General features: G+C 28.6%; 1 protein-coding gene across 4 annotated transcripts; it reads right to left on the reverse strand.

Annotated features, from left to right (window-relative positions):
• Positions 1-3,642: 3,642 nt before the first annotated feature.
• LOC130674587 (serine/arginine repetitive matrix protein 1-like) lies at positions 3,643-13,152 on the reverse strand. 4 transcript variants are annotated; one of them, XM_057479953.1, is made up of 8 exons: positions 12,832-13,152; positions 12,399-12,674; positions 12,207-12,327; positions 7,838-9,749; positions 6,647-6,702; positions 4,318-4,386; positions 4,110-4,222; positions 3,643-3,694 (listed from the first exon to the last, which is right to left on the reverse strand). In XM_057479953.1, exons 1-8 carry the CDS (start codon positions 12,847-12,849, stop codon positions 3,665-3,667), a joined length of 2,595 nt encoding a protein of 864 aa, XP_057335936.1. In that variant the 5' UTR covers positions 12,850-13,152; the 3' UTR covers positions 3,643-3,664. The 4 variants fall into 4 exon arrangements, with proteins under 4 accessions (XP_057335936.1, XP_057335938.1, XP_057335935.1 ...); XM_057479955.1 differs by lacking the exon at positions 4,318-4,386; XM_057479952.1 differs by having other exon boundaries at positions 3,643-4,222.

Raw genomic sequence — 13,152 nt, forward strand, 5'->3', positions numbered from 1 at the left:
TAAGGGGGGAAAAGGATCTGAGATACCAAAAAAAAAGAAGAGGATATTTTTGTGATTTTTTTTTCAGAGTACCTTCGTTATTAAAATTCTCAAAATTTGTGACATTATTAAGTATCATTTCAAGAATATTCTGCTAAATTTTCATTTAAAAAAATTGAAAAATAAACCAGTGGTAGTGGGGAGAGCCGAGTCATCTTAAAAAAAAGTCTCCATGCGGTAGGCAAGATAACTCATGACTGCTTCATCTGAAATCAAAAAACCAAAAAGATTTCTTTAGTACATAAGTTATCTTGGATTTGAATGAAGGAATAAACAAAATATTAATTTTTGAATTTTTGGTAAAGGTGCAATCAAAAAATTCTGACTTTTACCAAAAATTGCTCCTTTTGTTTAATTAAAAAATAAGTAGTTATTGAAAAAAAAATATCCTTCGTTCAAATTCAAGATAAACTTATGTACTAAAGAAATCTTTTTGGTTTTTTGATTTCAGCTGAAGCAGTCATGAGTTATCTTGCCTACCGCATAGAGACTTTTTTTAAGTGGCTCATCTCTCCCCACTACCACTGGCTTATTTTTCAATATTTTTTTATGAAAATTTAGCAGAATATTCTTGAAATGATGCTTAATAATGTCACAAATTTTAAGAATTTTAATAACGAAGGTACTCTGAAAGAAAAAATCACAAAAATATCCGTTTTTTGTATCCCAGACCCTTTTCCCCCCTTTAAATACAGTAAAATCCTCAAAAAACGATATCCGTTCGGTCCTATCAACAGAACAATTAATTCAGTCAATTCGATTTGTTCAGGCATGAACTTCTTCGGTTGTCTGTACTCATCTTTTCATACGATCGTCAAAAAGCTGATACTCGACTTCAATTAACCATCAACCCCTTACGTGCAATCTATTGTTTTCAAGTATTTATCTTCCAATCCATCGCTTAAAGTGTCAATTCTATATAATTATTTCTCGTTTTTTCTCTCCTTGATCTTTTATGAAACTCATTCATTTATACTGCCGATTTACGTGAATAAATAAATTAATAAATAAAAATTATCTTGAGTCTTCAGAATCTCGTAACCATTAAGAGTTAAATATAAACATCAAAAGAAAGTATTTTTTATGGATTAAAATAAATAAAATTACAGTAAAAAGGTTAATAAATAGTCAATTTAAAATTTTAAAATATTTATTTTTATTTTCTGAAATAAAAAATCCAATTAATTTATTATTAATGAGCGATCAATGTCAGGCTCATAATAATATTTTTTCTAATTTTAATTTTAATTTTTTTTTTATAATAAAGATCTAAAAAGATCTTGCAATCTTTGATGAGTATGGAGAGATGTAAATATAAATTACCTAGTACATACAAATTAATAATTAACACTATGTACAATAAACTATTTATATGATTCTCGTAATCAAGTCTCGATGACAGCAGTCTTTTTTGTAATGATTATTATTTAAAAATTAATATTTAAATGAATCATTATTCTGTTAATTTTAAATTTAAAAATCCAAGGACAGTTCTAATGCATAAATAATTTTGATAATTAAGATAATCATCGAGACTCATTACAATGACATTTATTGAGACAAATAAAAAATTGTTTACTTAATAATTAATTGATTCTTAATATCAATTCGTATCACAGAATATTAAATTTGATCAATTGTTTTTTTTTTTTTTTTTTTATTTATTGTTACTAATTATAATAATTACGAGATTTATTACTTAAATTAAAATAAACTAAGAAAAAAAAACTACAGTCGTATGGATTTAAAATGCATGTACAATAAAAGAAAAATAATATATAAAAATGTATATCAATGCTGGTGTATAATTAGGTGTTATGTAATAAGTCATTATTGTTAATTAAACGTAATTAGTGATGAGAAACTTTTGAATGGTTTAGTATAATTGAGATAATAATAAAAATTATTTACTTGATACTTAAATTATTTCAAAATTTTTGAGTTTACATAAAAATTATCAAATTTTTTTTTTAGAGAATTTAGTTCTCTGCATTTTTCAGATTATTTCTGTCGTATCTTTAAAAATTTAATTTAAAATTATCAAGTATTAAAATTATTAATTTTCTATTGACATTAACATGAAATCAATTAGTATATTTTTCGTAGAAAATTTGATTCTCTACAAAAAATGTTGTCAATACTTTTTTTTATTTCTGTTAGTTTATCAGAATTTAAAATTGAAAATTGAATAAAGTTAAACCATTAAAATAACCATCAAAAAATTATAAGATCTAAGTGGGGAGAGGGGGCTGAGATACAAAAAAAAAGAATATTTTTGTGATTTTTTTTTTCAGAGTACCTTCGTTATTAAAATTCTTAAAAATTGTGACATTATTAAGTATCATATCAAGAATATTCTGCTAAATTTTTATAAAAAAATATTGAAAAATAAGCCAGTGGTAGTGGGGAGAGACGAGTCACCTTAAAAGTCTCCATGCCGTAGGCAGGATAACTCATGACTTTCATCTGAAATCAAAAAACCAAAAAGATTTCTTTAGTACATAAATTTATCTTGGATTTGAACGAAGGAACTTTTTTTCAATAATTACTTATTTTTTAAGTAAACAAAAGGCGCAATTTTTGGCAAAAGTCAGAAGTTTTTGATTGCATCTTTACCAAAAATTAAAAAATGAATATTTTGTTTATTCCTTCGTTCAAATCCAAGATAAACTTATGAACTAAAGAAATCTTTTTGGTTTTTTGATCTCAGATGAAAGTCACGACTTATCCTGCCTATCGCATGGAGACTTTTTTTGAGGTGACTCGTCTCTCCCCACTACCACTGGCTTATTTTCCAATATTTTTTTCCGAATATTTAGCAGAATGTTCTTGAAATGATGCCTAATAATGTCACAAATTTTGAGAATTTTAATAACGAAAGTACTCTGCAAAAAAAAATTACAAAAATAAAATTTTTTTCGAATCTCAGACCCTTGTCCCCTTAATTGAAAGCTTTGATTTAAAGTCTTCGTTAATTAACAGTTTCTCAAACATTAATTACGTTATTGTAAATCTCACAAAAAAAAAAAAATCTAAAACACTTTTTTTTTCCAGGTACAAAATATTCACACGACTCAATTATATACATACTTTTACACACAACTGATTATTAATTATTAACTATAATTATAATTATAAAATAAAAAAATTCACATGTCTATAAAAAGTACTCAGTACACTCGTTAAAGGTTTCACAAATTTAAAAGCTATCTTACAAGTTTTATTTTCCATTTATTAATTTTAATCTTGTGCTTTATCATTAAGGCAAAAATTATTTACATTATTAATTACTAATTATCAATTATCACATAATCTACTATTTAAGCCTAATGTAAATAAAGTAAATTTAACGTAAAAGCCTCGCTGGTCATGAGGATTAATAAAAGTAATTCATACAAATTCATTTATAGTTATAGGAAGAATTTAATAGTAAAAGCTAATTAATTAATTATTATTATTAATTTTATTACAATTTTTTTTAACCTCAGTTAATTTTCATTTAACAATACCCATTATTATTTATATAATTAATTCATTAATGAGTGATATTTATTACCTAATTATTATTAATTATAATTATTAACGTATGTTTGTTTTTCTTAATGTTCTTCGTACAAATATGCAATCACGTTAACGCGTATTTTTTTTTTGTTCCCTAGACAAAAAAAAATTGGTAATTAATTAATAATATTCATAATTATAAATTAATTAGTTAATTAATTAATGATAATTTCCGTATATTTATATGGCTACTGCATTATTTTAATAAATAAAAAGGACAATTTATTTATGCACGAGAGTTTTTTGAAGGCACATTTTTTTAAAATAATTTAAATTATTAATTGTGCATTTAATTAAATTTTAATGGACGCATTTTTTTTGCATATCTGTATAAGAAATTTTCAAATGAAAAAAAATTTTAGACAGGAAAAAGTCTAAAGTCGTTAGGAAAAATAGTCCGGATTAAAAATATATTTAAAATATATATATATATATTTTTAAGGAAAATAAAGGCGGTATAGAATTCTCGATGTGGATCAATTATTAGCTAACAAATTTTTGTGTTTTACCTTTCGACTTTGTCGCTTAGAAGATTTCCTTGAGACTTTTGACTCACGGGTTTCTTGTACTTTGTTCAGACCAAGTCGGAATTTAATTGGTACCTTGGAATCTATTATTTCATCTGTAAATTTAATTTTAATTATTTATTAACTTAATGTTTGAGTGATTGATGGTTGAAAAATATTTATAGTGGGAATTAAAATTAAGGAATTGTACCTTCTGAATCATGTAATTCAGGTATAGATCTATGTAATACAGTAACACGTCTTATTTCTTTTTGAGGATCTAAAACAAAATTTAAGTTTTTCTTTATGATTTTTGACATGTCAACTTTTTACGGATTTTTAAATTATGAAATTTTGAAATAAAGATATCGAGGGTGGCCACAAAGAAATGATTTTCAAATTTCCTGATATTTGACGGTTTTCCAGTAAAGTTTTTTACTTTTTCCCTGATTCAGAAATTTTATTCGTATCAAGATATTCAAAGTTTTGATTATATTTTCATTGTCAATAATTAAATCTGATGATTAAATCATGCGAGAAACCAAAAAAGTCAATAAAATAAATTAATATGGCCTACTTTTGATTACCCGATGTTAAAAATATGCAAGTTTAAATATTTAATAAGAAATTTTATGATTAAAATAAATTCAAAATACACCAGTCACAAAAATTAAGGGATGTTAAAAAAATTTCAAATTTTCAAGTGATTTTCCACAGGCTGTAACTCGAAGGAAAATGGTCGTACAACAAAAACAAAAAAGCCAAATTGTAGCTTCTCGCGTCTTGTTTTCTGATCTGGTCTTTAAATTTTTTTATTATGCACGATTCCGGAGTAATAAAAAATCAATCATAATTATCGAAAAAATTTATTGAAGCCCGTAGACAGTTTCAAAGACGAGCAAAAATCTGGAAATTTTTTTTCGATGGTTTTCTAAGGATAACTCCGGAACCGCGCGTAGTAAAAAAATTTAAAGACCAGATCGGAAAAAAAGACAAGAAGCAACAATTTGCCTTTTTTGTTTTTGTTGTACGAAAATTTTCCTTCGAGTTACAGTCTGTAGAAAATCACTTAAAATTTGCAAGTTTTTCAATATCCCTTAATTTTTATGACTAGTGTATTTTAGAAAAATTTTTAAATTTTGAATTGTCGCAATTAAATTCCCGAATACTTTTCGAAATTCCCTGACGTTTCCATGATATTTCCCAGATGCCTTAAATTCCCTGATCGTTGCCGGTTTGTGGCCACCCTGATATCGTTTTATTTTCAATAACTTAAGAGAACCAATATCTGATCACTTGATGATGTGACATTGGCTTTAAAAAATCAGAAATTTAAACAAAAGTATAATTTTAATTTTTCATGAATACGTAACTTATAAAAATTTAAAGTATCAAGTAAATAAAAAACGAGCTTGGAAAATTTAATTTTAAAAAAGTCAACTTTAGTGAATTAGAATCTGCAATTAATTAAATTTTAGGAATTTCGACTCGAAATTTTAACTTTTATTAATTATGACATTAGAAGCATAAAAATTTTCTGAACGAAGAGAAAAAATTGTTGTTCGTTTAAAAATTTTATTAATTCAAATAATATTGATATTTTTATTTGAAGTTATCTATAATTTTTCACTATTGCAAGCACATAAAATGATCTGTAAAAAGTTACAGAAATTTTTTTCAGTTTTCAAGTTATATATTATCATATTTCCGGATTCTATTACAATACATATCAAATTTAATTTATAAGTAAGTGATTTTAAAGATTTCAAATTAATATTCGTTTAGGCCATGAGTATAAATTTTTAAACTATGAGTAATCAAATTGAATCACTAGATAACTATTGAACACGGATAAAAATTGTAGTTTCTACAACAGCAGCTGTAGTTGAGGTTACTACAAGTTGAAGTAAAGAAAAGCCAACTCCAACTTGGAATAGTATCACGAATGTTTGCCCGCGGACATCTAATCCACGGCTTTATAATAATTTATTTACTTTATTTACTCATTTAATTTTATTAGTAACATTGCAAGCGTGGGTGTGTTAACATACTATTGTAATTGCATACACACAAAACCTTTGAAAAAAGGGCACATTACCGATTTACATCGTCGCGGATGAAACATTAGGGAACCCTTGGAATAACTTCAACCACACGTGTGATAAAATCAGTACTATTTATATAGTATCCTTTACCACACATGGAGTACTCGCTACTACACATGTTTTACTACAATATTGTGGTTAGAAGAACCACATTTTTTTTCTGTGAAGTAATTGAGTTTCTCAATAGTTTTTTTTTTATGGAAACTGAGATAAAAATAAACTTAATATTTAATCCCCGAGAAATCGTCGATTTTTTTATATAAACATTTTGAAACAAATTTTTATTTCAAACATTTTCTGGAGAACTTTCAAAATTAATAGGCATTTGAATATCGAGAAACAATTTAATTTTTCATTGTATTCTTTTTAAAATTATGTACAACAAAACTTTTATCGTCCAATAATACTAGTTTATTTAAAAATAAAGAAACTTACGTTTATCCTCTTTAATCATTTGTCTTTGCAGAACTTTAGAATTATTCTTAGCAACTCTGTAAACAAAAATGGTCAATATAAATACAAATTAATAATAATAATAAATAAATGTTTCAATTACTTAAGGAGGACCACTAGTGGGACCGCCTGAAAAAACGAATTTTTGGAATTTTTTTAAAGAAAACTACTGCATGGAATGCTTTAATGTTTTGAGGAAAAATTTTTTTTCAAGATGGTTTTACAACCGTATTCGCGCCGCGTCAATTTTTGAATAGTTTTGGCAGAAAACTAAATTTGTCGGATTTTTTTAGTCAAAAGAAAGAAAGTGAAAATTTTTCCAGCTTTGTGACGAAATTCCCTGACATTTCCCTGACTTTCCCAGTATATTTATAATTTCCGACATTTTCAGGTTTTCCAGAAATGTGGCCACCATGTTAAAGGTATAAACTATCGAAATAAGGTAAAAGCCCCTATACCCGCTCACTTTTAATTGGAGTGAGATTAAATCACCGATATAAATGATTAAATAAAATGAAAAATCATATTTTTTTTAAAGTTATTTTTTGTAGTTTCAAGTATTAGAATAAAATTTAAGTTTGAAGAATAATGTTGATAATTAATTATTATTAATTTTTTAAATAAGGTCCTTGAGTGTACCCATAGTCGCTCACTAAAAGTTGTCATGTACCATTACTCGATCAACACATGGCCCTATAGTCGCTCAAAGACAATGTCAATTAAACTATGATAAGTTTATTGATTTGGACAAATAATTTATAAATTATACTACTTTAAAAATATATTTAATAAGATATAGTAATAACAATTCTTAAAAAATTTGACGTAACCTAAATTTAATCTAACGAATGAACGTTAAAGTAATGCTCGGCTGAGCGCGATTTTGAAAACAGTCACTTAATTTAAATTTATAATCTATTACAAAATAATTTGATACCATATTTTAATATATTTAGGTTCAAAAATAATTATTTATCAATAATAATTTTTTTAGTTGAAATTTTTTTTTATAAAAATTATAAAAAAACGCATTAAACAATTAAAGTGAGCGACTAATGGTACTGAGCAGGTATAGGGGCTTTTACCTTATGCAAAAAAAAAAAAACAAAAAATTGATTTTTCAAAATTTCACACCAGTGGTTCCCCTTAAAAAAAAAAAAAAAGAGTACATACTCATTGACAACTCCTTTGAAAGCCGACTGCAAAAGTCTCGCGGACTGCATGGGAGCATTTCTATTAAGTCTTTCAGCGCGTCTCCTACTCAACTCAGTTCTCAAATCCGCTTCCTCATCAATAACTTCCTCTGGACTATTAACATCCTCCTCAACTTCCTTCACCACGTTCTCCACATACTCCTTCCTCTTCTTGCACTTCTTCTCCTTGCCAAGTCTCTCCGACAGCGGAAGCTCGCCGCTCTTGAGTTTCCCCACCTGGTAAATTTCCTTGTCCTTCTTCTTCTTCTTTTTGGTTCTCGACTTCTCGAGTTTCTTGACCGGTTCAAAGATCATCTGGCTTGCGACAGTTTCATCGCTCACATGTTCCGCCAGTTCATCAAAGTCAAAGCTTTCATTCAAGCACAATCCTTCCTCTTCATCTTCATTTCCTTCATTGTCATTTACATCTCCATCTCTGTTATGTCCATGTCCATCTCCAATAATTTCACCTTCTTCTCCCCCCTCTAAATCTCTTTCTTCATCGTTACCATCTTCATCAATAAGACCTTCATCCTCACCATCTTCAATATCTTCAAGCTCATCGGCTTTTCTCTTCAACGAATTCACAATTTCTTCATCAGCATCATCAACTTTACGACTCAATTTTATTTTCTTATTGTCATTTATTGGATCGATGAGTTTCGTTGACTCAAATTTACGTCTCCTTGCTTCCAGCACCGGGTCATTTATTTCATTTATTTCTTTAGCTGTCGTCTTTATTTTCGACCTGGCATCCGGTGAAGTTTCACGTTTGTAAGAATTAAAGTCCTCTGGTGTCTTAGATCGTCTTGGCTTCTTATCTTTATTAACATTTGAAGTTACGGTAGAAGCTATTGAAGGCGGAGAACGTCTTCGTTTGGGTGATAAACGTGGAGAATTTCTTGGTGATGACCATGGAGAATGAATCGGGGAACAATGCGGCGAGTGACCGCGATCTAGACGCGGTGATGGTCTTCTGGGTGATTGTTTTCTTGGAGACGATCTTCTTGGAGACAGTCTTCTTGGTGATAGTCTGGGTGATCTAGATGACCTGATGAAAGGAGAACGTGGTCTAGGTGACCTGCCAGGTGATTTAGATCTACGAGGCGGTGATAAACGGCTGCGGATAATTCTAGGTGACCTGGATCTTGATCTCCGACGGGGTGACAATTTTTTAGGCGACCTGGGTGGCGAATGACGTGGAGGTCTTGGAGATCTTTGTCTGATGTCACGTGACTTTTTTAAACGAGGAGGAGATCTTCTGGGTGATTTTTTTCTCTTAACTTTTGGAGATACCGAGCGATGCCTGGTACGCTCGTATGGAGAAACTGGACGATCATTTTTATAACTGACAGTTGAAGGGAAAGAAGCTGAAGCTGAACCTGAAGCTAAAGCTGTTGAAGTAGAGGTCGAAGTAGGGAAAGACTGAGCATCGGTTTTATCAGCACGTTTATGAGATTTATCGTGATCTTTCTTAAGACTTTTGCTCTCGCGACGTGACTTTTTTTCTTTTTTCTCCAAAGGTTTGTCGGCCATTTCACGTTCCATTTCATCCATTAGACGTTCTAGGGAGTCTTCTTCTTCGAGATCAGCCATCAGAAGCACGTCATCATCATCATCTTCTTCTTCTTCCTCGTCTTTATCGTTTTCTTCATCTTCATCATCTTCATTGATGAGATTTTCTTTTGGTGAATTCTCAGCCGCTTCTACGGACTCGGATATTTCTCCGACTTCTTCATCGGTTGGATCGTCGGCTTCCTTCTGTGCTTCGGATATTTCTGACAGCTCAGTGAGGCCACTGAAAGACTGCTCTTCAATAGTGTCCTTGGGTTTCGGGTCTTCATCCTCTGACCCACTTGCATTGTCGTTGAAACGTTGGAACTTTGAATCTTCTAAACAATTAATAAGTACTGTTAATAATTTTCTAATTCTTTTCATAAAAACTTTTATTTCTTTCTTATCAATTGTCTTAGTAATTGATTAAAATCTAAATACATAATTGTTACTAAGTATCAATTAGAAATTTTTATGTTGGACACTTTTTTAATTTAAAAGTGATATAGGTTTGGATATTAAGTAATCAATTATTTAATTACTCGGTATAATTATATTATTAAAAAATCAAAAAGTTAAGATTTATATAATTACTCAATACTATTTAACGTAATAAATATCATGCTCTGTCATTTAAAAGAGAATTTTATGAATAACAAAATATAAATTAAATAATTTCTTATCAACTTGAACAAATTTATTTGAGGAATTTATAATTCTGCCATAAACGGCATCAGAAATCAAACTTTACTCAATTATTGACGGCCTTAGGTCTGCCTACTTGATGTAGCAACAAAATATCTGCCACGAGAAATAGACAAAGTGGCCACAAAGAAATGATTTCAAAATTCCCTGATATTTGACGGTTTTCCAGTAAAGTTTTTAACATTTTTCCCTGATTCAGAAATTTTATTCGTATCAAGATATTCAAAGTTTTGATTATATTTTCATTGTCAATAATTAAATCTGATGATTAAATCATGCGAGAAACCAAAAAAAAGTCGGTAAAATAAATTAATATGGCCTACTTTTGATTACTCGATGTTAAAAATATGTAAGTTTAAATATTTAATAAGAAATTTTATGATTTAAATATATTCAAAGTACACCAGTCACAAAAATTAAGGGATATTAAAAAAATTTCAAATTTTTAAGTGATTTTCCACAGGCTGTAACTCGAAGGAAAATGGTCGGACAACAAAAACAAAAAAGGCAAATTGTAGCTTCTCGTGTCTTGTTTTCTGATCAAGTCTTTAAATTTTTTTATCATGCACGATTCTGGAGTAATAAAAAATCAATCATATGTTACGTTTTGGGAATTACCCCAAATTAATTAGAAATAAATATAATTTTTAATTATTTAATTTCATTCAGGTTTGGCCTCATTGGAGTATCGATGACCCCCGGTGGGCCCTGGTCGTCGATTATTTTATTAATTATTAATTTTAATTGTTTTTCGCGATTTAAAATATATTTTCGACTCGGTCTCCATACTGTTTATTATAGCAGCAGGTGTAGGTGAAAATATTGGGGTGTACCCCAAAATAAGGTTGGATTAATTTAGAATTTATTGTAATATATTATTTACTTCTGGAGAGCAGAAGTTCAAGCTCTATGAGCTCTCTCGTAGAACTGACTATTTAGTCATTATAAAAATATAATAAAGTCAACAGAGTTAACAAAACGTTGACGCTGCATCTTAGGTTCCCTGTGAGAGAATCGTCGTGGCCCGGGTCTCATGCATCGTCATATGTTTCAACTACCCGCGAGCCACGGCGACTCTCTTATCGTAACCGATTTCCGTTACATTGCGTAAAATTAATTTATTAAAAATAATTAATTTAATTTAATCAATAAAATATTACGGGAACGTAACACATAATTATCAAAAAAATTTATTGAAGCCCGTAGACAGTTTCCAAGACGAGCAAAAATTTGGAAATTCTTTCCCGATGGTTTTTTAAGGATTACTCCGAAACCGCGGATACTAAAAAAATTATAAGACCAGGTCAGAAAACAAGATACGAGAAACTACAATTTGCCTTTTTGTTTTTAGTGTACGAAAATTTTCCTTCGAGTTATAGTCTGCGGAAATTCACTTAAAAATTTGAAATTTTTTCAGTATTCTTTAATTTTCGTGACTAGTGTATTTGAGAAAAATTTTTAAATTTTTAATTGTCGCAATTAAATCCCGGATACTTTTTGAAATTCCCTTACATTTCCATGATATTTCCTTGATAATTACCCATATCCCCGGTTTGTGACAGATTTGTAAATGCTTCAATTAATTTACGGGAAAGGTACCCGCGTAAAAAAAATTGTTAAAAAAGTGTTGACTATTCTAAACTTCAAAACGTGACACAACGTCAAACTTTTTTAAACTTTTGAAAATTCAAGGGAAAAATCAACGAATGTCCTAATATTATTAAAATATGATAAAACGAAAAATGGTCAGAAGTAGTTCGAAATCCGTTTTTTCTGAAAGTCTTTTGCACTAAAAAATGTTAATTTGTAGTATGATTGTTTTTTTCTGTGCATTTTCAGAAGTTTGAAAATTAGAATGGTGAACACTTTTTTAACCTTTTTTAACAAATTTTTTTACATGGGTAAGAGACCCAGTACCCGATCAGGGAACTAGTACCTGATTACTCATATATTTGTATATCTATGTTTACTGAATTTTCATAAAAATTTATATACAAATTAATGGAGTGATCGAGTACTAGTTCCCTGATCGGGTACTAGTTCTCTTACCTTATTATGATTTAAAAAATTTAAAAACTTTTGAAAATTACCATTTTCAGTCACTGGAACACTAGCTTCCACTCCAGTATCATTTTTTGGCGCGTTTTCATCAACAGGAATAATTTCTATTAAATTTTGATTATTTCGACTCGGATGATACGCATTTTGAGTCTAAAAAAACAAAAAATTGTAACTTTTCTATCCAATCTCTACAAAATAAATAAAAAAAAAAAAATTCTTACCCCATTTTGTCTATTTAATGTCCGGTTTGGATAAAAATCTCTTCTCCTATGATTACCATGATTTTTATTGTTGTTTATAACATTAGCGTTAGAATTATAAACAGGAAAAGAATTTGTCGGAGGTACAAATGATTTTTGAGGTTGTGATATTTTGCTAGATGTCGATTTAGCTTTCAGCGACATCAACGCTGCTAATCTCAGTGCTTCTAGATCTTCATCATCATCATCATTGTCGTTATCTTTAGGTTTATAATTTTGTGTTGGTCTTACAATCATCTGTAAAATAAAATTATAATTTATTAATTAAATAATTGATAATTAAAAATACAAGAGAATATTTTTTTTAAAAGTATCAAGCAGGAAATAAAAAGTAATAACTTTTCTGATTCTAATTCTAATAATAATTAAATTAATTAATAAATGTATTGAATACTTTTTGATGATAATCCATCACTTGATCACTGGTAATTAATTATTAATTTTTAAAAATTAATCAAATATTTGTGGCAAGAAATTGTCAGAAAAACGTATGTTTTATTATTAATTAAATAAACTGACACACGTAGACATAACTCATTATTATTTATGTTATATGTTTACTAAAAATTTATATATTTGTATATATATGTGATTTTTAATGAAGATTACTCCTTCATTTCACTACCGATATTTGTTTATTTATTCAAAGATTTAAATATTCAAATTTTTAATAAATAATTCTATTAACGATAAATTATTTTTAACCCCCAGACTT

This window comes from Microplitis mediator, chromosome 9, assembly GCF_029852145.1.
Source record: "Microplitis mediator isolate UGA2020A chromosome 9, iyMicMedi2.1, whole genome shotgun sequence".
Taxonomy (NCBI): Eukaryota; Metazoa; Arthropoda; class Insecta; order Hymenoptera; family Braconidae; genus Microplitis; species Microplitis mediator.